Source organism: Toxotes jaculatrix, chromosome 5, assembly GCF_017976425.1.
Source record: "Toxotes jaculatrix isolate fToxJac2 chromosome 5, fToxJac2.pri, whole genome shotgun sequence".
Classification (NCBI taxonomy): Eukaryota; Metazoa; Chordata; class Actinopteri; family Toxotidae; genus Toxotes; species Toxotes jaculatrix.
The window spans coordinates 15,175,786-15,203,707 of NC_054398.1; the positions used below are offsets into that span (position 1 = coordinate 15,175,786).

General features: G+C 40.9%; 2 protein-coding genes across 4 annotated transcripts in view; one reads left to right on the top strand and one right to left on the bottom strand.

Moving 5' to 3' along the window:
• The window catches only part of LOC121181581 (RNA polymerase II elongation factor ELL), a 25,702-nt gene extending 16,308 nt beyond the window's left edge, over window positions 1-9,394 (bottom strand). Inside the window, exons 1-2 of the mRNA XM_041037526.1 lie at window positions 9,253-9,394; window positions 6,672-6,719 (exon numbers count right to left, since the gene is read on the bottom strand). Of these exons, the coding sequence (XP_040893460.1) occupies window positions 6,672-6,719; window positions 9,253-9,390 (186 nt within the window). The 5' untranslated portion in view covers window positions 9,391-9,394. The remainder of the gene's footprint in view (window positions 1-6,671; window positions 6,720-9,252) is intronic.
• The window catches only part of fkbp16 (FKBP prolyl isomerase 16), a 62,896-nt gene that overhangs the window by 21,427 nt on the left and 13,547 nt on the right, over window positions 1-27,922 (top strand). The window contains exons 2-5 of one of the 3 annotated variants that reach the window (XM_041037527.1): window positions 9,353-9,668; window positions 11,833-12,391; window positions 12,683-12,852; window positions 13,515-13,603. In XM_041037527.1, the coding sequence (XP_040893461.1) occupies window positions 11,929-12,391; window positions 12,683-12,852; window positions 13,515-13,603 (722 nt within the window). In that variant the 5' untranslated portion in view covers window positions 9,353-9,668; window positions 11,833-11,928. The remainder of the gene's footprint in view (window positions 1-9,352; window positions 9,669-11,832; window positions 12,392-12,682; window positions 12,853-13,514; window positions 13,604-27,922) is intronic. The other 2 variants (XM_041037530.1, XM_041037528.1) reach the window with 2 other exon arrangements.

The window sequence follows — 27,922 nt, forward strand, 5'->3', positions numbered from 1 at the left end:
TATTATGTGTAATTTGTATTTGTTATTCCTCCAGTAAGAGATATCAATAATTACGGAGATAACTACTGAATTGGCGTTATTTGTCCATCTCAGAATGAGGGGAACAATTCATTAAATTGCTTATGCTCCATTTTATTCTAATTATGATTGTGTGAGTCATTTAATCTGATGAGTAATTAATCAGAGAAAACCTTAATAGGGTATCATTATTATTAAGTGTACTATTAATGTGTCAGTTTAATGAAACTGAGCAGCATCATAAACACACAGCAATGAGAGATGTGTGCAGCAATGCCTCTCATTGTCATGATATGAGTAAAGCTGTTGGACAGTTACAGTCAGAGCAACCAAATGGCATCAGAACAGCAATCCTTAGCACCTCATCAGTGCAGCACCCCCACGGAGCATAGGCTGATACAGTAACTGTCTCTGAGGCCTTGGCCGAGCCACATCTGCTACTCCAGGCCCAGTGTGTTTGGAGATGTCAAATACTTTCAAGCTGTAGTAAGGTGTGAACTGGACTGGAACAGAAAGTCTTGGCAGGGGGTCCAGTATCTGAACAAGGACAAAAGGCACTATCGGTGATGTCCTTGTAGAACTTCAAACTTGAACTCCCTGGGCATGTTTAAACTGCACATCTTTGATGAGCTTAAACAGTTCTTAACCCTGCTATTTGGCGAAGAAGGAAAAATACCTTCACTAAAGAGATCTACTTTCTCCCCCAGTCCCGTGCAGTTTTAGAAAGCCAAACATCTGCTGGGAAAGATGAGACGATAGTTTCTCTCTTTGTCTTTCTTTCTTTGCTCTGCAGATGAAAGTGAGAAGGCAAGGTTCCCAGCTCTGCTATTTGGCATGGCAGCACTGAGATGGGAGCAGGCGCCTGGATATGTGATTTACTCTGAAGTCTTTGCCTCCTGCCCCTGTCTGTACTGACACTAGTTACCATTGTCCTCTCATCTGAGCCTACTCAGCCATAGCTGCTCTGTGAGCTGCCCGTCTTTTGTTCTAGCTTCTTCCCCCACAAAGCTGAGTGCAATGGCCTGTCGGCCCGCCTGGATTATTCATGAACAGCAGGGACGTGTGGCTGTGTGTTGTTGGGGGGTAAAGGGAGGGATTGGGGGTTTGAGTGTGTGTGTATATGGAGGGGAGGGGGGTTGGTGGGGGCTCCCAGTAGAGCCAGTGCATGAGGGATGGTCCTAAATAGTCTTCCTTTAGGAATGTACAAGAATAGGGGGTAGGATCCTGACTGAAGCAAGTGTATTTGTCCCTGATTCACTCTTTATATAGGTTGATTTCTTAGTGCAGACTTCATCTCATGCACGCATCATCTCATGCGCGCATCATCTAATTGCTTTGGCCTGACATCAGAAAACATCCAACTGTCAGCCATGTTTCTGTGTCAGATGCAGTCAAGCAAGTGCAGTGGTGTTGACAAACAGTGTCTCAAGAGAAACACAGGGGTCAGATTAATTTTCCTCATCCACTGTCCTCAAGCTTTGTACAGTATGATCTACTATTCCACTGTGACTCATTTGTGAAAAACAAAGCATGCGACATCGCCTCTTACGGTTTAAATCATGCTTTCATTGAGCTTGGATGGATGTGGTGGTTCCTGTGCTTGAGGATCTATTCACTGAGGGGGGTTGGCAGACAGGAAAAGCAAAAGAAGGGAGGGGGTGGGGACTGACGGGAGTTAGTGTGGGGATATGGGGATGGGCAACTGTCGAGCATCCCCCAAGGTACTGCCTGTTATGCCAAGCAGAATCAGTCTTTTTCCAAGAAGCTGGGGCTAATCTGTCAACCTTAACAAACACTCTCCTTCTTCCCACCCCTGACACCCCCACCCCTCTTTACTGTAGGTGCCTTCCTCCTCATACACAGAGGAATGGAGAAAACACTAAAAAGCCTCCAATTATGTTGTTTTTAAGTGGTAGGCTGCTGTTTTCTCTCATCACAACATGTAAACTAAAAGTATTTTTTTTAAATCAGGAATGTTAGGAAACGCTGGTTTCTATACCTCAGATGCACTGACATCAGTAATGTGTTTCCCTTGTTGATTTCTTGCTGTTTCATTGGAGCAACCCCACAAACCACTTGGAGCTCTGCTCTCTACTCCCATTACCGGACTTTTCTCTCCACGCAAGCAAGAAGTCTGTAATCCTTTAACAATTCACAGATTGTGCATTGGAAAGTATGTCCAAACCTGATTAACTTGCAGGGAAACTTGGAGAAAGAGGGGAAAATCCAAAACGTGCAATGAGATGTGATGTGTGAAATCAGATCGCATTCACTAGGAAGAGGTAAGCCAAACAACACAATGAACTTGCTTGAGCTATCAAACACATTCAACATACGGGTGTAGGAAAGGGCAGGGATCATTGTTTTTATATGTGCAATAGTATCCCTGTTGTTTATAAAAAACATGATGAGTAAATTCAGTTTAAAACTTAAAAGCTTTCAAAATTTGCTTGTCATGTCTAGGTAAATCTTGATTCATTGGACTTGATTATTTTAATTATAGAGGAAACACAGACACAACTGTTCTAAAAATCTAGTGAAAATAGTCATATTTATCCAGTGTGTATCTTCCACCACCAAACCACTACGGATTACATAAGCCTGTTAAATCTCTCTGTCTGTCTTTAGGTTAAACAATAGCTCTCTGGTGTTGGTTTCAAGTTTTAAAGACTCCTCACTACTGTACACAGAAACGTGGCCTGTGTTTACTTGCAGTGTGTATGTTGCTCATATCCTGTTATGCTGCATTTTTACATCCAAGAAAAAAAATGTTTGCGATAAGATGCCTTAGATGCCAGTGCCTACACTATCTCTACAATACTAAATGACTTAATGGATAAATTAATAATCCACAGTTTTACACAGTTGTGATTTTAAAATTTGTAATATAGGTAATTTCTTATAATCATCTTAATCTTTTAAGATCTTAATGGTGTATGATTTGAACATCTTTAGTTTGTGAATTGAGGCTTAATTCTCTTAAAAGATTTATAAAACTAAAACTGTATTTAAAAAAAAAATTGCAAGGCAGCTGGAGACTGTGAATATTACATACCTGCAGACTTTTCTCAGAGCCCGGTAAAGAAGAAAACTGACTGAGTGTTTTATTTATTTACATGCTGATGTTTCAATTAATTCTTTAAGCTGAATTGTTCAAGGTGTTGCTTGCTGACTTTGTGGATATCAAACCTATAACTTAATGACTAATCAAACTGTTTTCAAATCTGCATATTCCCTCAGTCTCTTTTCATAGCAGCCTGTGTTGTTATTGTGAGTTTTTCTCACTGCTATTTCCAGTTTCCTAGGGTGGCGGTTACATCTTCAGCCCTGATGGTTCCAAATTAGCTTGGAATGTAAATAAACAACGCAAAACCATAACAAGGAGACACAACTCTGTATGTGTTTCGCTGTGTTTGTGTTCTAATCCGGGCAACTTTACGTTTTGCCACGGTTGGTCATACTGCCTGCCCAGTTTGTGCCATTGATTTCTGATCTTTTACAGCACTCTTGTAACCATAAAATACTCTTACAACACTGCCACAGTCACCATGGCATCCTTTCAGATCCCTTGTTTGAGGCTAAAGAATACAATAATGACAGAGGAGCTAACTAAAGAAAACGCAGGATCTCAGGAGGCCTATTCCTAAAATATACTGTATGATCTAAAAATCCTAAGTCCAAGTGTTTCCGCATAAACATATCGGGCCTCGGACGAGCAGAGAACACACAGACTTTTGCCTCGCTTAACACATCTGGATGAATAGAGCGACGTGTGCCCTTTCAGAAACACGTGGGACAATTCTCCCTCTCACTGCGATGCCACTGGGAGAAGACAGCTCTCAAACCACATTCCTGTTATTGTTATTCTAATTAGCTTCCAGAAAAAAAAAAGGAGGAAAAAAAATGATGTGTGCATGCACTCATAGACACTCGCACTGTGCAAAAGCTTATTTGCAGTGTGAGCAGGAGGCGAAGCAAAGCGGTATGGTGGCGGGGGGTAGAGTCAGAGCAGCCGTGTGTGAGATAGAGGCCCTGATGTCTCCTTAGGATTCAGCCAAGGCATGGGGTGAAATGGCACAATAATCAAGAGGGCAGGCGGGAGGTAGCCCAGGGGAAGCTCAGCCTTCACACACAGTTGTCATGAGAATATGTTTAAGAGCACCTCTACATTCCCCTCATCCCAACACTGCTGCCTTTATGTGACAGCTGTGCACATAAAAAAAGACAGAGCCATAAACAAAAACAATTACACTGGCAACTGCAATTCAACATTTATGAACTGAGGAGGAAATGAAGCCGATGTCACACCTGACACAGAACAGCACACAGTAATCAAATGTAATGTCCATGTTTAGTATGACAATATTACATCCATAAAACTTATATTCAGTGGTACAAAAAGTAGGTATAGTATGTGCTTTTAACTAACAAGCAGTACTTTAGTTAAAGTGGATAAAATACATTACCCAATCAATACATGCCCTATGGCGTGGAGCTACAAAATAAAAACTAACACAAGGTTCATTTCTTACTAAATGGATATAGATCATGCCAACAAGCAGGCGGTGTTGCCAGGCCTGAAGGAAAATAAGCACTAGGATGTGAAATTCCAGGCCATGGGAACCCAGACCAGCTCTGAATATATTCCTTAATCCCTTCTGATGATTTCAAAGTAATCCACAATCTAATTTCTTTTCAGCTTGGAGTTTTTACAAAATGTGAAAAGAGTATCTCTCTACTTCTCCTTATTTCTTTATAGTTGCATCACCATCTCCACATTTTTTTCCCTTTCACTGCTCTAGACGGTAGTTATTGATCAAACCCACTCAGTTCACTTTCCTCCAATATTATCCAGCTTTAAATTTGTTTTTACACCCAGTTTAAGTGAGTAAAATTAGACATTAGCTAGATTCAAAAGCAGATTTTTCTGTAATTTAATTTGTAAGTTTCACAGCTGCCTTGAACTCCAGCTTCAGAGGAAACTGAGAGCTTGTGTCTTTGGTTGCATGATTACAAGCTTGGCAAACAATTTACAATAGTAGGGCTAAATGCCGCAGGGTCAGAGAGAAAGGCAGCTGAAAACCTCAGCGTGCTATTTCTCGATAGGCGCCCTGGCCCCTGATACCGCTGAGCCCTGGAGTGATGCCAGGACAGTGATTTGAAGAATTCCTCTGGTTTTTGTGGCCCTGGAAGTGCCCCTTTACAGGAAATGTGACATGAGCCAGTGAGAAAAAAAGATCAGACAGAAGCAGTTCTGTGAACAGGCTCTACAGCTGGCAACTGTCAGTGGACACAAACCTCCTCACTCGCTACACATGACCTCTTGAACCTTGTGCTGCTTTTGGGGAAGGGATGAGCTTCAGCGAGCGCGTATTCAACAAATGAAAAATAGGGGAATACCTACATCTGTGATGCCGCAACCGTCCAACCTGGAGACACAGATACTAGTTATCATCTCGGTCTGTTGTATGCCAGACTGCCATGTTCACCAACATCCTCCCCCCACTAACGGCTTAATCTGGCCTCCCCCACCACCAGTGGTTGCAGCTACCTCATTAATGCCCAATCGTCCAGCTCAGAGACTATTGTCAGAGGGGGAGGGAGCCTATGCTTGAATTCCGCAAAGCAATTTGAATATGTAATGTGCCAGCCAAGATATAATCACCAAATCCTATTCAGTGATTAAAGCACACTTAAATTGCACTCACTTAACATTGCTTCACAGAGGGACTCTTCTAAGCAGGTTAATATACGGTTTGTGTTACAGATGTCTCATTACATGTTTACATTGATTATTTGTGTTTTGAACACATTTTGCATGTTTTCCTGGAGAAAAATTCCACAGCTCCTGTATCATTCCTGTATTTCAAATCTTTCATGTCTGCACAGAGACAACAGGCATGGAGACGGGGGTGGGGGGGGCTCCCTGGGGTTCGCCAATTCCCCTACCTCCTCCCCCTCCCTGAACAAAGCCTCCCCAGTTGTGAGCCTGACCCAGTAACCTGGCTAGCAGCCTGGGGGTATAGCGTACCCTGGCTTAGGGCTTCCAGGGCCCGTGTGAGCACACAGGGCCAGCGTTTGTGTACAGTCACTTTCGTCAATGCGATCGGCTTCTTGCGGGGATTAGAACAGCTCCTTTTAGATGGGGCTGATTGTGTGGTAAATGTGTAGTGGCCTAGCAGGCAGAGCCGGGGAGGGTGTAATAGCTGGACACAGGCATCTTTCTTTACAGCCGCTTCACAGGAATGCCATATTTGCTTTCAGTGGCAAGTGTTTTTGTAGACTACGTACCTTGTCTCTGTGTATACATATGCAGTCCAGGATATTTGACACCACATAGTATAACTGAGAAAATGACACCTTTCACTCAGAACTTGGGCTCTGGCCTATAAACAGCTAGCCACGTTCTCCATGTCGATCACTGTATCTTTCATTTTCAGTGTTCCAAGAAATGACACAACACGAAAATCATCCCAACATTTAGGAAGGCACAAGGCCGACCTCTGTGTGGATGCATGCAAGTGCTTACTGGATGCTTGGGAATCAAAAAAAAATGTGCAGAGGAACTGTCACAAGTGCGCTCCACAGCAAATCAGAACTAATTAGAGCATTCAATTTTTGTGGCATTAGGGAGAGTATGCAAAACATCTTACCCCCTGGCTCCCCTTGAAGCAAATCGCTGGCTGATTTGATAGTGATGCCTGAGGAGAGAGAAAAAAAGAAATGTTCATGTTAAATCAAATAGACAGCTCATGTATTATGAGTGAAAATATATTGCCATTGTTCCAGCTCTACTCAGTAGATTTCTCTAGACAAAGCTGGTAAACTTTTCTCTTTAAATGCCAAAACACCATAAATATCATTTTCCATTTGGCTTTGCCCTGATGAATTCCTGTCATATTTCCATATCATTAAGTCTACAGTTGAATCTGGCCTTAATCTGCAGAGGAATGTGTGAGATTAATCAATCCATAGCTACAGAAAACTTCAGTCAGTTGGCTGAGCATGTTCTTGTTGTGCCTGTGTGTTTCATCTGATTTCTAATTGATTAAATAAATAAAGGCTAAAACAGATCTCAAAGGAAAGACAAAGCTCCTTCTGAAACCAATTATATTTCTTTAAAAAGGTACTTTTTATAAGCCCTCAGTGCTGTGGTTTGTTAAAAAAAAACAAAAAAAACTGCACTGCTCTCCAAGACCACAGTGTACCTGGCTTAAGCTTGCAAACATCATGATGTTTCTTTTCTCGTCTAAGAAATATCAAAATCATAAAAAAGTGTCTGCCTTTGAGGCAACATGATACATGGTTAATAGGTTGAGACTATTATCTATGAAGTACAGCTGTGCCCATGATTGACAGCACTCTTAATTTATTATTAATGGTTTTGGGAAATGTCTTCCCTATCGAGGAGTATCGCTGTGATTTTCTTCATCATCAGTTAGCTTTTAATATTGAATGGAATAATAAATATTAGAGCACATAATGTTTGTTACATATTACAAACACAGCTGTAGGGCTAAATCTGATTTGTTAAAGGTCTGAATTTGACTTGATCATTTTTAAGAGGGTGTATCATGAGTGAGGCAGCTCATTTCTTTGTATGATACTTTGATATATGAGAAGAATTATTCATATTTTGGAGCATTTACTTGAGCTGAAACAATTAGTTGATTAATTTGTACCCATTTCTAATTAGGTACTGTTGATGGAAGCATTATAATCTGTAAATAATAGCTTTATAAATGTTAATAAATCATTTAATAATACTCTGTACATTAGTGATGAGCCACTAATAAGAATTTGAACTGGGGGGTTGCCAGGTTGTGGAAAATCCATTTGTCTGGTGTTTATCCTCCTCCAGCTGGAGCATTTGGATTTCAGTCATTTATTAACAACTTGTCTATAACTGTTTTATGTCTGGCTCTTTATTTTAGGTTTCACAAGTCTCTCTCCTCAGTGGCAACCCATACGCGAAAATCATAAGCAAGTAATAACAGAAACTCTCTCAGGTTGAAGTTCCTGAGGACAAAATCTTCCACACCACAGTGAGAGCAGAGGTCTAACGCAGTATTATCTGGGGTGGTCTTTGACTTGGAAAACTTTCGCAGTAACCTCTGCCTGCCTGCCTGCTTTGGCCTGGAGGAAGCTGTCAGGCTGCGTGAGCTCTGGAGTTTACTCTGCTTCACAGACCAATGAGCTCCGGAGCTGGGCGGGCTTCCAGGCGTGTAAAGGGCAAAAAACAATAATACACAAGAGCCGAGCAACAACTTGTCCAGCCCTGACTATACAGCTGGACCACCGACCCCCACATCCAGGTCTAGTTCTATAATGGCCAGTAGGGACTGTGGCGCACACGCATATACACTTATTTGTTTTGACGGCTTAGAAAAAAGAAAGAAAGAAAAAAAAAAACTCAACCAAATGGAGCCAGGACTGACTGTCTTATCAAGCATTGCTCTGGGAAAGACATTTGGATAGACTAAATTATCTCGGTCTAAACTAATGGACCATAAAAGCAATAAAACAGTCTCCCGATTCAGAGGAGTCGAATAATTTGCTTGATAGCTTGTTCATTAATTTATTCCCGAAAGCAAAACGAGCAGGGAAGACAGCTTTTTTTTTTTTTTTAACATTTTATGACTGACAATCATCTGTGTTCGCTAATAATCTGAATAATGAATTTCAGATGTAATGTGTGTAAAGAAAAACGGAGAAAACAGCGAGCATTTAAAGCTCAGCGCACAATCACAAATCCCTTGTCATATGGGAACTTTAATACCTCTTGGTTTTTCGGGAAATTACGCTTTTGGTAAACAAGCAGACATGCACAGTGTAAAATAGACTGAGCTTCTCCTTTTCTGCTCAAAAACACATTTTAGTCGGGGCTTACAGGAGAATTCAGTGAAATCCCTTCGTTCCCCAGACTCTATTGAATTGCCTGTGATGATCACAATAAATCAAGCTCAGTCTGCCTTCTACTGTAACACAGCCAGAATAAACCAGCACAGCCTACATTTATCAGCCACCAGCGCTTTTGTCGATGAGATCTGAGCAGTCCACAGTCTACCAAAGTATTTGGTAACTTTACTTTTTTTTCTTTTAAGAGTAAGAACAAGCTGCGTTTTCAGTAGGGATTGTGCAGTTCCCGGAGTTGGGAGGCGATTAAGAAAAAGGAAAAAAAAAAAACCCAAAACAAACACAAGCTCCAAAGTTGAACTCGATCGTTTTTCTTACCTTCAGGTTCTGGTAGGCTTCCAAGGTCCGGATGGCAGTGTCAGTGAGTTTGACGTGGTAAAGAGTTTGATTCGGGGTGTTTTTGTTGATTTTGCCACAGGAGAGCCCATACCGATGCTCCTGTCTCAGCGCTGCCATTTCTACAACTGAAGACTATTGGTGACATTCAGCCCGGAACGTCACGGAGGAGAGAGCGTGTGGGCGGGGCTAGCGCGCGCACGCACATGCACATGCACACACACACACACACATACACACACACAAAAGTACGAACTAAAGAAAGATTTCACTTTAGCTTTCCAGGTCACACTCGTTGGCCGTTTGTGCCCCCAGAGCTTCCAGCCTGTATTTATCTTGTCTTTGATCTGTTTTTGCTCTGGGTTAGGTCCAAGTTTCCCTCCTCCAACTGGATTATGGTAAATGCACTTTATATACTTTTGCAGCACACACACGAGGAAGTATAAATGCACGTTCAGACAAATGTATGAGTGAAAAATAGCTGGCATTTTGTGAACAGCATTCATATTTATTTGTGCACTGCAGCACAGAAATTGTAATCAAATCGCAACCTATGAAAAACTGTGGTGGAAGAACTATTTAGATGATTTAAAGTACCAGTACAACATAAAAAGAAAAAAATTCTCTTACACATAAATGCTCAGTCTTCAGGATTTCACTCAAGTACAGAGGTATTATCAGCTAAATTAGCTTTAGGTAAATGTGATAGGCTGTTATTATTTGGGCTGCATCATTGGTTAATCAGCTGATCATTTTCTCAATTAGTCAAATAGTAATTCATTACCAGGAAATGGTTAAAAAAATGCACATAACAATCTCTGATAGCCTAAAGTGAAATATTAAAATGTCTTGTTTGGTCCTAGTGGCAGTCTAAAACCCAAAGACATTGAATAAATGAAGCACAACCTTACATTTTAGAAGCTAAAACCAGAAAATAACTTCATTTTCACTCAAGTTGATGATTAATTGTTTATCAAAATAGAATGGATTTGAACTAGTTTCTGTACTGTTGGGTAGTTTAATCCAACACAACACATCATATTTTAGAAGATTATCATATGTTTTGAGTGAGTATATTAATTTGAAACGTTAATGTAGATGTCACAAAAAAAAATGGGCAGAGTAAAATGTAGTGGAATAGAAGTCAAAAGTAGCATAAAATGAAGGTATTTGTTATAAAAATATATCCAAATTGTTTTAAAGCAGAGTCCTCATGAAAGAACAAACTCCAATCACAGAAATTAAAAGACAAATATTGAATTTGGATTAATTTAATCCCTGATGGAAAACATGCTTTGGCTGTGGATTAAAGAGCAGCCTCACAGTCAATAAAGCATTGTTTATTTACGATATGCTCAGGAGGCTTTTGACGTCTAAGTATTATTGGTCGCACATTAGCCTAGTTCTGCTCCTGCAGTGTTGATATTTCCTTCACAAACTCTATGTTTTCTTTGTGGAAATATGATTCTGAAGCATTTGACTTGACAACCAAATATTTGATATAATACATGATATTTTGTAAATTTTGTACTTTGCTTTGATTAAAAGGTGAAGGGATGAATAATCTTGCACTGGTACGTAAATGTCAAAATTGGATAACGTTCTGCGCTATTTGTTTGCTGAGAATGACAGATTCATAGCGTCTACTTAAGCAGTAACAGCAGCCTCTTAACATTTTAATCCATGTTATCTCAGCCTTTTAATCATTATATCACTCTCTGTGAATAAGTGCATGTTTTTAGGTAAGATATATATTTTGGAGCCACAAGACTTGAACCTTTAGATTAATTCATGATGCATTGCTGTATTATGAGGTAAAGCTTGTTAGGATCTTGGAAGTGATGTTAAATCTCACTACTGCCCCAAAATGTTAGACCTATACCACTTTAGCTAAAAGTCAAATTTGTTTCAATTTTTTAAGAATTATTGTGAATATCCCTAAATTAATTGTGTAACTAATAAAAAATGTGCAGCCTCCAGGAGATTTACACCATAAACACAGCATATTGCATGTAATCTGTAATCCAGTGTCAGTTTTACAGTCTGCACTCTTTGGTGAATGTTGTGGCACATCTTAAAAAGTGAAAATAAAAATCTCCCAATGTAATTCAAAGCAAATTAAGTTAGAGCTTGTATCTCCTGAGATCTTACTGGTAGATTGCATTCATGGAAACTGCGTTGTGGGGCACGACGGTGAAGTCATTAAGAAGCTTACAGACGTTCTGGCAGATTAGGTTTTTCTCTTCTAATCCTGCAGATTACCACTGCACAAGCCTGCTGGCTGAGAGTGCTTCGTTGCGCTGCACAGTTTCTTTACATTGATCATTTTTTGTTGCTGCCACATCACTGGACTACATAGACTAAGACGGATACAAGCAGGGGACAGAGAAGGTCAAAGTGCAACAGAACTGCAGAAACTACGCAGCTGCAGGCGGGACAAAGCTTAAAATAAAACGTAGAGGAAGCCAGGATTTAGGGATGCATTCTGAATTGGATTTAATGAAACACAGCATGGATTTTTGTAAATATTACATCATGGAGATATTTTTTTTGTTTTGACAGAGTGTAGGTGGCAGAATTTGGTTCACGACAGAACTACTAACTTACACCTAAGTGGAACATTGGCTCGTCAAGGAGGATCATCTCTTTTGGAGGCTAATGCAGATGGTGTCCATCGCTCTCTGCAGTGAAATGGAGACAGATCCATCTTGTGAAGAGAATAAAGACACTGCAGTGCAGCCCACAGAGCCTGAGGTAAGAGAGGCCGTTTTGGAGTTTGTTGACAAGGACAGTCACACCGAGCCTGCAGAGAAAGGCGAGGAGCTGCAAAGACAAGAGCAGGCTGAAACGGAGAGCTGTGCAGGACCGAGTAAAAGCACTGAGATAAAAAGCCCCTGTGATCCCGAGCGAGAAGGTGGAGAGACAGAATGCAAGGAACGGAGGAAACTGAAAAAAACAAACAGCTGGAAGATGGTAAGATTTCAAGACCCATCAGAAGAAGAGGATGTGTTGGAGAGGGACAGCTCAGCAGAGAGTCTCTTTACAGAATATGCGACAGAGGAGTGGACTTCCTCGACCTTTGAGGAGCTGTTTATGGCAGAGGACTGGCAGGACATCACAGGTGAGGATACTTCAATGAACAGCACATTACATGTAGAGACACACATTTTAGATGTGGTAGCTAATCTTTCAAAGACTTCCCCTAACTTATCAGGGACTAGTGCTTTTCATTTACTTAGCTTTGACCTTTAGATTTAATTTTGATTTGAAACTGCAAAAGAAGAAAAGTGACCAAAATGTGACTGAGATCAAGCTTGGTGTGTTTGTGGCTGTTTCTGAGCACGTGTGTACCAACATCTTGCAGATTAACCCCGCTTCCTCTTGCATGACCTTTTCTTCTTTCCTCACGCAGAGGACCGTCTGCTGAGGAAGAAGGTCCTGAAGCCTGGGGACCTGCACGCCCTGTGCCCCACCTGGGGCCAGGAGGTTACTGTGAAGATGCAGTGTGTCCTGGAGGACCGCACTGTGGTGGAGAAGGACTGCAAGCTTGTCTTTGTTATCGGAGAGGGAGATGTAAACCAGGTGAAACCCTTCAGTTTACTCTGACAGGGTCGTTTTCTCCAGTGTAGAATGCTTATATCACATCACACTTCATTAGTGGCCAATCGAGACTGTGAAAATAGGTAAACAAGACTAAATTAGCCCACTGTTCTAACATGTACATCACAATGACAGTACAAAACACAATACTGTGGCTGTTTTAATGTCATTAGTTTTGTGGGTCATGAACCAAGGTATTGGAACATGAATGGGTGTGCTGAATTTCATGACAATCAGTTCAATAGGTGTTGAGATATTTCACTGAAAATCAAAAAGGTAAACTTCATGGTAGAATAAGAGGAAAAGTCAGGGGATGTCAATATGTCAGTATGGTTAATCCCTTGGGAAGCGCAAACATTTATGCTAAATGTCATGGCAGTCCATTGAATTTTTGTTGAGATATTTCAGTCTGGACCAAAGCAGAGGACCAGTTGCCCAATATTACCATCCTTTGAGTCATGTGGCTAGTGCAGCTAAAAAGCTGGTCCGCATGCGTGAAACTTGAGATATAGTTTCAAATTGTTAAGAGTAATCAGTTAAGAGCAATGAAATGCATAATACACAGGACTTAAATGTATTTTGGGTATGGCTACATATGTGTTACCAGTCCTTTAAATAACATACTGCGTGTTTGACACCTGTAGGCCCTGGAGGAGTGTGTCATATCCATGCAGAAGGATGAGATCACATTACTGATGGCAGATTCACAGTATGCTTATGGACTTTTGGGAAGGTAAGGACTTTCCAGTTAATGTTGTTTAATTGTAAACTTCAGCATCAAGGACCGTGTTGAAGCAGAAACAAGACTTGGCGGTTTATATATTTTTTCTGTCTGAGTGTAATCTCAGTAAGTGAGCCTAGGCCTCTTGTACCTGTTGCTGTGGGGGCAGCTTGGTTATCCAGGGGTAGCGGGGTTAATGAACCATAAACAGGAGCAGATGGCTTCCTCCTAACACCATTCAGAGGAGGCCTATCAATGGTGTGTTTGTAACCTCCCAACCTATGGGAGGACACCACTCATATTACAGCCAATGGCTTAGGTTTATAACCTTTACACCATTAAAGAGCCTGTATAAACACAGCAGAGATTGGTGTGTCGCTGACGAAAACCTATTGTTGATAGTTTTAATGTTTACTTTAGATAACACGTGAGCATGAGACTTTAAATCACCATGGTGATTTGATGAGATTGTGTATAAAAATATACCATGGAAAATATCTGAGGAAAAAAAAAGACCATTTTTGTGGCAATAATACAGGCCAGTGTTAGTAGAAAATGTATGTGATGTGATTCAGTTTGTTTGGGGGTGGATTATCTTTGGCAAATTACTTTCTGTAGTTCTCTCTGCTGCTATAAGGCTCTTTAGAAAGGCAGTAATATACTGTATATTAAGTTATTTCAGAAATGGCAAAATTGTAACCATTAATGTAATTCTGAAAGCGATACTATCGACTCTATGCCTGTGTTTATGTAAGCCCACACCCACAGAGCAAATTAAACATTATTAGATAGTTTCAAACACTCAGTCTGGAGCCACATGTGCCCACTGAGTGGACAGCAGTTCTCCAGTTAATATAAAAAGCTCAACAGAGGATTTGTGCTGCGCAGTCATTTAAAAAAATGGCCATTCAGCAACATGTAGGATATACTGTGCTATTAACAGAGTAGCTATAGAGAGGAGCAATGCATAAAAACTCTTCTGATAATATAATGTTTGGACATACTGAACACTATATTGTGGAAGTAAGTTTTTTTTCTCTGTGTGTACTTTACTGTTTCAGTCTCTTGTGTGTGGTGTGTGTGAATTCCCGTTTCTATTATGGAGCTCTATGAAGTGGTATGATGGGACATTGGGGTGTGAGAAGTGTAAGCGAGGAGTCTCTGAGGTGCTGTCTGGAGTCTCGCCCTCTGTCATGTGTGGAGAAGGAGGCAGAGAAAAAGGGGGGAGGCAGCGGGAGGTTAGTTAATGATTGTTTTGATGCAGCTGATTAGGGTTGTGTGCTGCAGAGTCAAATTTTGCAGTACCATAAGGTAGACAATCAGTGCTTCATGTCGACTCTTTGAACTTGATTCACTTACTGAGGTTTCTCATTGCACTGAGTCTGATTTTCTCATGTCACTGAAGTCGAATATATTTCTTCATAATTTGGTATAAAAATCAACAAATTATATAATCAAACACCATTCTGTAAACTAAACTCAAGGTTCTCTAGCATGAGGGTAGTCTGTTAGTTGAACAGGACTTTCTATGATGGAAAACTCCACAGAGTGACACCAACAGTACACCAAATCTGAAGCTACCACTGACACGTGGCTAACTTAGATTAGCATAAACACTGAAAACGGGGAAACAGCTGGCCTGGCTCTGTCCCTAAAATTCAGTAATTTGTTCAGTCTGTGTAAAAGTGTAAAAATTTAAATTAACTGTTTTTATGAGGGGTTATGTGCTGAACTATTTCTTTCTTTCTGAGAGTCCAGGAAATTACAGACCCCAACAGAGAAATAGTCCAGCACAAGGCTCCTCTAAACTAAACTAAACTAAACTAAACTAGTTATTTCCAGCTGTTTTCAGTTTTTGTACTAAGCTATGCTAACTGCTGGCTGTGAATTCATATTTTACCAAACATGAGTGGTATTAATGTTCACATCAAATTCTTAGCAAAAAAGGAACATATATATCTGTTTTTCTCGAAATGTCTCACTATTTCTAACAGACACTGAACACCGGTAATTATCTTATTGTTGATGACTTGTTGCTCTGGATAAACTCGTCTGCTAAATGTGCTAGTAGTATTTAATAAAAAGAAATATTTGAGCTTATAAGCAGGCAAAAATAAGAATCACAAGCAGCGACAGACATCATGTTTCAGAGAAGATTTGACAGGCTCAGCGTGTCTGTGCTGTAAAATGACAGCGACACAATAAGGGAAAATCTCATTAGCCTCTCTCTATTTTCTGGCAGATGCATTGATTGAACTCTGTCAGTCGCCTGTTGCAAACAGTGCCGCTAAGAGCACTTCACAGTTATTTATCAGAATGGTGTGCAAAGCTGGTCAGACAGTGCAATTCAACACAGCACAGTGGAGTGGTCTGTAGCTTGGTGTGTGGGTGATGAGCTGGCTGCCGCGTCTGATGTGATGTGATGATGATAATGAAACCAGTGGGAAAGTCTGGAGTATTTACCTGATTGATTACAACAGACAGGCCGGTCGGGACTAAATCGACTGTAAGGAACAGTGACATTTTCCCTGTGAGACATTAAAGCCCTGAGCCTTTGAAAGCAGAGATGTGACGAAATGCGCTCACCATTTTAAGGAACAGCAGCGTGTGTTCCCTGCTGAGACCATACTGCTTAGTCAGTTGCACACCCTGCACACCCCCAGTCAGCAGGTTGTTATCAGAGAAATGGGGAAACTATCATCTGTTAACTAACATCTGTTGATCTCTGGACAGGCGCAACTTTAACACTCATAAACCCTCCAGGGGCCAGAGGGAGTCTGCCTCATCATCCCTGCACGACCCCAAAGTCAACAACATTAAATGCCACTGGCAGCTGCTGTATTTACATCTGAACAAAACTATACTTGCAAAACAAGAAGCCACAGTCAAATGAGCCTGCACCACTTCCATTATACACAGCACATGCATGTATTTCTAACTGTGTGAACCACGCACAGCACATTTAAAAACGTCTTCAGTGTGAAATGGTGCACTGTAAGGTTACTTTGGCTGGCGGTCAACAAACACAAACAGAAGCTAAAACCCTGGTTCTGGCAGCGAAGGTGTTGGCGTACTTTTACTCTTGGCGCAAGTGAGAGCTACCTCAGTGGCACATGTTGAAGTGCAGTTAATTAGACCACTGGGATGTGTCATAGTTAAATTAATAGTTTAATCCAAGTCCAGCTGGACAATGTCAGCCAGTTAATCATTCGACTGTGGCATCAATGTGTCATGTGGGGATTGTGTGCTATTTATGATTAATGCTGCAGTTCAAATAATTTCAAGCAAAAGTACTTAACCCAAAAGGAAAATGTACTGTATGCACACATATACCTTTATCATATACATTCTACAAACACAGGACGCATAGGATTTCCAGCACCATAAAAGAAGGTACAGTATGTGAGGTCTTACTTAGGTAAATTTAACACAATGAAAAAGGTGAAGTAAAATCAAAAATTAAATCAATCGCCACTGTACGCTAGGTAATAAAAATATGTTGTTGGTGCAGTTGGACTAATTAAAAAGCATAAACAGATTTAGATGCTTTTAGGCAAACTGTCCCACAGTCTTCCGTAAGTGCTGAAAGTAAAAAGCTCAGTCCTTTTTAGAACAGGCTGTGGAAGAATCAACAAACCACGTAACGAGGATCTAAGGGGCCTGGTGGTTATATGGGCTCATAAGTAGATCTGTAACATAAACAGGTAAGATGATAAAGATCTTTGAATACAAGTAGTAAGAACGTGAACTTGATTTTGGAATGAACTGGGATCTGGTGCAACAAGGCAAGGATCGTGTTTGTACCACGTTTTAGGCTGTTTTGGAGTTTCATCGTACAGTGCCTGAGTACGATTGCCCACCCTCTCCACTGCCCTGCTGCTCAGCTTTCATATCGGTAATGTTTTTCCGTACCTGAGAACACTTGAGGATCTACACACTCTGATACAGGAGGTGGAGGCATGCACCTAGCTGGTTTGCGATCCACCAATAAACACGAAGAAGAAGAGTACAAAGCATAGTAAATAGCACTCCACTTCCACGTTTTGATACTGTACAAGTAGTTTTCACACATGGTATGATAGCCTTTTCAAGTGGACTGAGCCCAGATTGTTGATTTGTGCCTGGGTACTGTACACAGCATTTACAGCGAACAAAGAACTAGACTTTGGGGTCATGTGTACATAGATCCGTGCCCAGGTCCCTGGTCTGAAAGCACCCTTAAAACAGCAGTGTTCTGCACTAATTGGACAAGAATAGATCAGTCTTGGAAGTTCAGAAGTATAAAACTTTGCATAAGAATGTCAAGACTAGTTAGGGTGTGTCTAATTTTGGATGTACTTCTAAAATGGGAAAATTGAGATTTAACAGATGAATTTATCAGTGTGTCAAACTTATGTTAGTCTGTCCTACAGAAATCTTTCATGCTAATGCATGTGTCCCAAATATGGTGTTTGTTTGGATTAGGGAAACACATCAAAATTAACGCAAGAGGAAATTATCTCATGACGCAAGTCATAGCTTACATGTTGCAAATTTGGCGAAGTGGCAGCAACACCAGTTGAAGACTGAAGACATCCATTTTTACTATTTGGTACAAGAAAGTAGTGTCATTTATAGTCCTAAATTTGAATTATCTAAATTTGAGTGGTAGAATCTCGAGAGAACGATAAGGGACACAGAACTGAGCCATACAGTATCCCACATGGAATAACATGGATAATAAATTACCAGCAGTGACTGTGTAGTAGATAATCACATACTAAACAAATAGCCTTAAATGAAACAGTAGAGACACTGTGGAGACACACCAGATGGCTATCATTGTCAGTTTCTGAGGGGAGAAAGTCCTACTGTAAGTTAAGTGAGAGGAATCTTCCGTTTTAGACCCCGGGGGAGGTGGGCCTGATGGCTGCCAGAGCCTTGATTAAATCAGGCTTACTGATCTGGCTTATACTGGAAAGGTGGAGCTAGTTGAGTGAAACTTCAGTTCATGGGAAAGTACAGTAACCTTTACCGTGATGACTGATGGTTATTGCGTAATATTCATCACCTGTTGTAAGATGTGTGGTTTAATTTGATGAATGTAAATAGTAGCTTAAGTTATTAATAGTGTAGGTGTAGATACATCAAGGTGGGTGCAGTGCTCGGCTATTACATTTTTTGACAACATTTTAAAATACAGATTTTGTCAGGGATGGACTGATAAAGTCCTGGACTTAAGTCTGTTTGATAGATGGCCTGAAGTCGTCACAGCTTTGGTTGACTGCAAGTTTGAAAATAAAAGAAATGTGGTGGTGGTGGACTTAGAGAGAAGTGCGATTACTGTACCAGACCTCTGCAGCTCTGCTTCTAGCATAACAAACCAGACTCTCCAACCAAACTGCTAATGGCCTAGCTGCATTGTGGGTGACGTAGGCACCAGGTTTTGACAACAAAGAAGCGTGCTTGGGATAAAAATGACAGCGTTTCTGGTTCTGTTGCCTCGATTCAGCATGAAACACATAGTACAGCTGCGACCTAATGGGAATTTGATCGTGAAATCAAAATCAAATTTTTGATGTGATGATGGTGCTAAATGAATTGTCTGGCAGTGTTCAGAATAAGGTTGAGCAGGTCACAGTTTTGACTTGCAGAGCATCCAGCCTTTATGGAATCTAATTGTTACATAAAATATTTCATTTCAGTCAGTGTGCAGGTTTTATGTTTGACATATAATATCAAATATTTACCCAGTGCTAATGGATAACGTGCATTGAAAAGTGAAATGTCTTCCTGGGAATGTGCTCAAGGGGAGTCTTCGTTGACACTGTTGACACTGACAAGAAGTTGGCAAGTGTGGAAGCCTTTCCCCCGTAGCCTCTGAGGCACACCCATATCCAGCAGGGAATGCAGCTGAAAAAGGTAACAGTGACATTTCTGTGAGCAGAAAGGCACGTAGGCTGAGAGACTCACAGTGCAAAGTGGCAACATAAAAAGGTGTCGAGCCTGAGCTGTGATCAATGGAATCGAGCCTGACAATGAGTGAGGATACTTGTAGACAAAGCCACTTTTGACAGGCGGGAGAAATGTCAGTGACTTATTTGGTCTCTGTGTCTTTCTCAGTCATCTTCTTTAGAGCAAGTATAGAGAGAAATAAAACAGCATGTGTTCTCTAGTGTGGGTTTAATTAAAATATAGGGTGTTAGGTCAACCTGTGATTATTGTTGTGTTTCTTCCTCTTCTTTGCAAACCAACCTCTCTTCTTTTTATCACCCAGTGTAACATGACACAGCCAAGAACTGGCAGTTCTGCTTTTCATTACATCAGGCACTTGCCAGTAGACAGGTACAGTGACTCACTCACCACAGAGTTGTGCTGGTATCTGTCACTTTTATGCACACCAGTCCCTCCTCCCCCTGTCTCCAGATACGTAAGCATGTTGTCCACTCAGAAAATCGGCGAGGTGGAGTTCCTCTTGTGCTGAAGGTAGTGTGACTCACTCTGCAGAACCACCTGGGTCAAATGAATAATGTGACCTTTGAGACGCTCCTCTGTGGAAAACACGACAGTGAATCTAAACCATTCTTCTCCACACTCGTGTTTCCTCTCAGTACAAAATTACTTAGGCAAGCAATTGCCAGTCTGGTAAAAATGACACCAGTATGAACAACATGTTTCTTTGTTTTACTGTTTGTCATCAGTGAAGGATTACAGCAAGAACTGAACTTTTGGCTCTACAGTCATGTGACCTGAACAAGTTTGACTGTAGCTTTTGGGATCTGTGTGTCTCTTTCCCTGTACATACACAGCAGGCTGACCAGAAACCACACCCAGACCTTACGCTGCAGGAGCAGACCAGCCATCACCGACAGCTGTAGCACGCTCCAGATAAGATCAGGGTTAGCCCTCAACCATGCAGTCTTCTGTTTGCCACTACCACTGCCACATGAATTCGAAGCTTCTTGTGTTGACCTTCAGCTGAAAAAGAAATGTATAAATTAAATCTGAACAAGAACAGACTCTTTGTTTTACCACTGAAAACTAGATGATAGGTTGTTTTGGCGCCGCTGCAGTATTTTGCCACTCAGACCAGTGTTTGAACTGTGCATGTCCCTCATCTAATCTCCCTGGATGTTTACCTTTTTCCCCTACTGCTAGCAGGCTTATCTCTTTCATCGACACAGCCTTGGTTGTAATATAGCGCTGCCCACAGTTACATCTACTTCTGCTTTCTGTGGTTGGGGCATATTTAGGGGGACAGTAAATCTCTTCAACTGAAATGTGCTTTTATTAAATTTTAGGTAGATAGAGTATTTTTAGAGCAGATAATACTTGGTGGCTGGTGGCTTAAAGTTGGCTTTGTGTTATATGAATACCACACTGTGTAGAGCTTCAATTTTTATTTGTTTTTGCTGATTTTTTTTTTTGGCCTTTGTTTTCTCCCAATTTATAATGCCAAATTGCACTGCAGTCCTCTTCCCCTTTAACTCTATTGTCATTGGTGAAGTTAACCAGTGTTGGTACAGTATGTTTTCACAAGAAGGACGAGGTGCGATTACAAAACAATTAAAACCCACAATATTCTCAATTTACAGAAGGTTCACGAAAGAGCTCTTTCCACACAGCTACCAAACACAGCAGACAAGAGCAAACAGGATATTGGTCAACAAAATACAAGCCATTTCCTGATATCCAGTGTGACTGACACACCAACAAAACCTACATGAAACCACCACAGTAAAAACTCAACTTCAGCTATAACAGGTCCAGAGTAAAAGGCAGTTAAAGGTATGGGAGTACAGAAATAACCCACAAGATTTAAATAAACACCATGGCAGCACATTGGTATACCATCAAATCACTGTAATGTCTTTTTCATTAAGCCCTTTATTCTGTTTCACAGTGTTTTGCTTAGGTGTATGTATATTAAAATGTGCACATATAATAATCTATGCCTTTCTAACAGTCTGTGGAAAAGGCCAAACCTGTGTAGTGGCCAGGGCTTGCCAACCAACACCCTGAGCATGATGTTGATGCTGTTCTCAGAGGGATAGTTCATCATTTTGGGAAATATATTTATTCACTTTCTTGTTAGAGAGTCTTGTCATTAATGAGAGGCAGTCAGACAACCAGCAAAGAAATATTCCCACACATAACCCCCCCCCCCCCACTTATAAAACCACAACATGTCTTTACTGTTTGTACTGATTAAAAAAACAAGATATTTTGTGTTCATTAGTGAGCTTTAGAGGTGCAGGTAGATGGGTTTGGTATTGGTGGACAGAGCCAGGCTAGCTGTTTCCTCCTGTTTTCCAATCATTGTGCTAAGCTAAGCTAATCCTCTGGCAGTACTGTAGCTTCATATTTACTTTACATACACAAGAATGGAATCAATCTTCTCATCCAGCTCATGACAAGAAAGTGGATTAGCTTGTTTCCCAGATGTTGAACTGTTCCTCCCTCCATGACACAAAGTTTTGCCAGCCCTTTCAGAGGTGTCCAAACTGTTCCACAAAGGGCTATGTGGCTGCAGGTTTTTGTTCCAACCAATGAAGAGCACACAGTTTGACCAATCAGCAGTCTGAAGACTGAGATCAGTTGATTAACTGAGTCAAGTCTGGTGTGCCGGTGCTTAGTTGGAACAAAAACCTGCAGCCACACGGCCCTTTGTGGAACAGTTTGGACACCCCTGACCTAGAGGGTTACAAGAGTAATGGGGAGGAGCCTTATGAGCTTCCCACCTGCGAGCACAGCAAATCATTTATGTTAGAGCGCACCAAGCGAGGTACCGCCACCAGGAATGAAATCTTGTGTCTCTTCTGTGTTGAATAGGAATATTAGTTTTGGGCCACCCTTCACGCTTGTTTACACTCTCTTCTACATGTTTTACAACATATTGGGTAATGTGTACCTTACAGCAGTGGTTCCCAGGCAGTTAAACAACATAGTTTTCATGGCATTATCTTGAGCCAGACAATGTGTGATGTCACTGGCTGCACGTAACAGCACATTTAACAGGGTTCATATGGTAATTCTGGTATTCATTGCTTATTGCCCAGATTTGTATATGTACAACATAGTTAGTATAAATGTAATGTAGTGAAAAGTAATTAAAAATGTATTATAAATGGAACTGAACCACTTGGCCTGTCCTCAAGGCACCCATTGTGGAAAAAAATACGCCCTAGAGAATGAGATGATGACTTTTTTCCAGCTCATTCTTATCTTTTTTTTATCAGGTGTCCTTGATCACACCTGTTGGTCTTAAAATAATTGTTTGTTCCCAAAAAAATGTAGACCGACTAGATTTCTCCTCCGAGATGTTTTAAAAATATAAAAATAAAAATCACTGTAAAAAAAAAACAGATGATCCATTATCTTGTTAGGCTCCATGTCAAAAAAGGCTGACATCTGTACCTGCTGTCCTACCATCACCTCTGATATGTAACTCTCATAAGCTGGTGTCAAAACGTGCTGTCTGTGCTGGAACACTCACACCACGGTCATGCTTCACTGACATCATCTCTCGTCCACCATGCTGCTAGCTGTGCTGTGTTGTATAACCATGATGTTGCTACAGAGTCTGTTTTCCGGAGCATGGCATTCAAGAGGGACACATGGGAGAGACACAAGGGAGATGGCACTTTGGCCCTACCACCAGCAGTTTTCCTACCCATGTCAGATGCTCTTTTTTAAATCACCCATGCCTGCTGTGCACTCTACACACAGCCAGAGAGGGAGAGAGAGATTAGAGGGCCATGAAAAAGAATAGTTGGCTGCACAGAAGTGGTTTCAAATGTAACCTAATGTGCTCTTGTTTACAGTAAAGCACACACTGTGCTGTGCACTATTAGCTGATTGTGTCTGTCTTGAAAATATAAATTTCGAATTAAAATATAACATCACTCTCTGCAAACAAATCTTGTAACCTTGCAAAGGGTGTTGGATTGTCAAGCAGCATCTGAAGCCCACACACTTTTCTGACAGCAAAATCTTTCAGAACTTTCAGACTCTAGCAATCTAACAGTCACGCCATCTTCATGCAGTGATTGGCCAGGTGTGCAGCGGTGAGACTGTAGGCAGGTTTCAAGCTTCTCTGTCAAACTCTTTTTTTTTTCATTCTTCACACAACCAGTTCTGTCACTTTTCATATGTACGAGTGAAACAAAGGGAAGATTGTCGTCATATGTGCCATTTTCCAAATTTGAAAGTTTATTACATTCTCCATGGCAGCAGGCTGTTCACCTTGACTTCGAGTGTGGCCATTCAGAACAGCTATAAACACTTTTGCTTATGTTGTACGCACTGGATTGTTTTGAGCCTAGGCTGGCCTTTACTCTCCTTCATTATGTGCCCGTTGCTTTGTATTCATAGCTGCTTTCAATCGCCCCCTTGTCCTTGTTAAAAACACAGGCGCTGTTTCTGGGATTCTTTGACTTCCAGGACCACCCAGTCGTGGTTCACTTAAATCACTTGTTATTATGAATTTACAATTTTAGATACACATTTCAAACTACAAAAGAATGCAACTTACCCAGAACGTAAGCTCGGACAGACTGTTCGGTGATAACAGACATGGAGTTGCCGGGCAACTCATGAAGCCACTTCATACATTTTGCTCATTTGTAACTCCAGCAGAATGGAAGCAGATGGGGTGGTGGAAGGGCAGGCTGCTACTCACTGACACTGACACATTGTGCACACGTTTGCAGTAGGTCTGTATCTACAGGTTAACATCCTATATGTATCATGTACATATAGGATGAGGCAGAAATAGAGAAAACACAGTATCTGAGCAAATAAGCTTATGTGTCTATAGAGCAGTGTCATCCTGCTGCTGTGGAGGGATGTGAGGTGACAGGTGCTGCCTTCGAGCCCGGAGCAAGGGAATGTGTAGCAGAGTGACAAGTGGCACTGGTGTGTGTTTGTGTGCATGAGCACGTGTATGTGTGTTAGGGGGATGAAGAGGTACCGTCAGTGAGGACGTGGAGCGTGACTCATCTCGCTGAGACGTCAGTACTTCGTCATCAATCGTCTGCAGCAGATAATCACAGGCACACACACACACACCCATAGACTTTCAAAATATTCCTCTCAGAGTTAATGACTGGCAGACTCCCACTGACATCCTCACTACAAAATCAAAATCAGATGTGCAGTGCTTAAGCTTTAGGGATTAACGAAGTAGATCTCAGTTGTTTGATAGCACTGATGGGATTAGTTGCACTGTGGTAATGTTTCATATTGTCATTCCAGATGGTGACGGACAACAAGTGAGCTCATGTATAGAAAAAACACCTTATTATCAGTCCAACAAAACACATCAGCTTGCCATTATAACATTAGCAAAAAACAGTCTGAAATGCCTTGTGAACTGGCTCTCTGTGTTTGCTTTCCAAGCTCTCTGTGATGAGAGTGACCTATGCCATTGCCACTGGCTCTGGTCAAGTAAAGTCAAGCCCCTCCTCTTAAGAAATGTGGCTGTTTGACTCGTGATTGATGCTCTAGGTCTCAGAAAGAGACTAAAGGATAGTGCTAATGGCCCTGCTACATTTGCTTTACTCAGCCAGCTGCTCCTGTGTGACAACCTGACTAATAAGTCAGGAGTTCAGTGAGCTGCTATTGATTCACAGGCTGCACAGGGAGGCAGACCTGGCTGCTGCTGAAAGGAAGCTGGATCTTTATTTGGTTAGATTACAGACTAACACTCACTGAGGCAGTCATATTTCTCCTGGGCAGCGATATGACAGGAGGGCGACAGTGAATGATAGTGATAATGTTTTTTTTTCAGGTATACACACTGCACCACTGGTGCAACATGTACACATCACGTATGTCCAACATTAAAGGCTTGAAGGCTGGGTGTAGCTGTTCAGGTGCACATATGCAGCATCTGCTGCTTTAAAGCTAAATCTCATTTAATAATCAGTCAGGGAGCATGATAACTGCTGGCCATTTGTTATGCGCCCAATTTGCAAAATGATATGCCAGAAACTGTGACATTTTCTCAGTGGGAGTTATCTGGTTGCAGCACATGCATGTGTGACAGCTTGGACTTAGAAGGGAAATTAATTTCTGATCAATATCTCTTTATGACATTTATTTCTCTACCAGAATATCATACATAAAGCAACGAGCAGCTTGTGGTCACACACTTTAATGTTCACAACCACAGAGGGAGGCAAACAGCAACCTTGTATAAAGATAATTAATATTTCAGCTTTATTTTATGCCCAAATCACACTCTGTTGGGGAAAAAAACAAATCTTTGAATTGCTCATTTAAACAGAAAGCATGAAATACTCTCACAGCATTCATGGATTCATATGTCCACTGAAGTAGGCAGACATTTATGTGAAGTATAGCAGTAATGGAAGAGGAGGACTTTTATCTTTCAAAGAGCAGGATTTTTGGCTCCTCACTCCGAATTTGTCGTAACTTAGAAAGCTTTGAAGTTCAAAAGTGAAATCCAAAACTGGCACAGATTCGTTTTATATAATCAGTAGACATAACATCGGTTCAAAGAAAGAATCGAGCTGTCATTGCTGTTAACTGCAACTTCACATTTACCTCTCAGAAAATCCACTGAAACTAAACCTCACTCCCTGAGGCTGCATGAGAAACTGCCTCTTGACCACACCATGCACACCCCAAGAGACGTCTGCTCATTCATATTGATTGATTATATATTTAGGGTCAATCTTGGGAGAAGATACCTTCTACTGATAACTGCGAGGCTGATATAGTATATGATGACCCCTGGTGATATATTTCTGTGTTAGATTACACTCATCCACTCTAACACAGACCAAAAGCTTTGAAATTTTTTGTGAGGAATTATTTATTTGGATTCTGCCAAACCTCAGAGCCCAAACCTGTGAGAGATTTCAGATCATTGCATAAGGTAGAAACTGAAACTTATCCTGCTCACCTGTGAGTCAGAGTAATGGTGTTATTTTGTTTAAAAGCTTTGAACTTTCCTCATTCATTCATTGACATTGACTATTATAATTTGACAATTTATAAATTTGCTCTCAAATTTTAATTTGATGTGATATGAAACATCATGAATGATTTGATAAAAACAAGTTTGATGTGATGAACACCTTTATCCTGTCCATACTTATTACTGAGCGTGTGCAGTGTGGTGTTAGTATTTATTGTTTTAAGCTCCATCAAGACACATCAAGACTCATTCACTGTGCTGAAGCTGCAAGAAATAGCCACCAACTCTACACAGATTTTAGCTGCTTTTAGCTCATTGTTTTGGCTCTTTGTCTGCACATGGGTTGTATGGTTGTGTCTGATAGCTCTCATTAGACAGTTTCTGCTACATCCTTAGTATGAAATAGCAAATAGATGAAGTAATCAAATGGTTGCTGAAGAAAGAATAATATTTAGTAAGGTGGAGACCCAGATAGTTTTCTTAGGAGTTGGTTGAAATGAAACTTGAGCTGAAATCTGAGTAAGTGTTAGACATTAGTTAGGTTTCCAGAAATATAGTATCTCTAAGGTCACTTTCAAGCTTACGTTGACTCTGTGTGGGGGAAAAAAACACAGCCTGCTCATTCATTTGAATGAGGCCAGTCTGGCAACTCACCAAGGGTGTCAATGCAGGGGGCTCTTGCAAAAACAACAACCAAAAAAAAAAAACAAAAAAAAAAAACCACAGGATTTTCCAGCATAAATGCCAACCAAGCAGGCATTTGTGTATTTGGATACTGCTAGCCTGTGTGTTTTAAGGATGACACTGCGTGTGATAGTGATTCCATCAAAGCTAAGAATCAAATGTGAAACTGAGTATAATCTAACCACTAGTAATACTGTGAGGAGCAATATTTTGATGAGCAGTGGTATTGTCTGCGGGATGCATATGTACTCACACATAAAGTGGGGTGGGTGGGCCTCATGAACAGTCCAGATGACATTTTCATGCTGGTCTTACTCACTGAGGTGGTAATATGTCAAGAAATCTAGCAATGCAGGAGCAAAAGGGATGTAAACAATGTTGGTTTTGAACAATTTTTAAAAATCAGATGTGTAGATAGTTTATGAACAAGGAAATGCACTCAACACATATCGCTGACCTTAAGCATACACACAAACAACTGGGCCTCACAGGAAAAAGTCTATGAATCTATGAGGCTTTTCTATATTCGCAGATTTATGTCTCTAACAGTCCCATTTACTTGAGGCACTGTTACTGGCACTCGCTCTTCCTAGTGCAGATAACAACTGCATGTACTGTACTTTCTCTACCCAGAGCTGGTTTAATAAAGTTGTGTAACCAAATGATCCTCACGAGTTGCTCTGAAATGGCCGCGCAACTACACATCCCTGCTATTAAAAAGC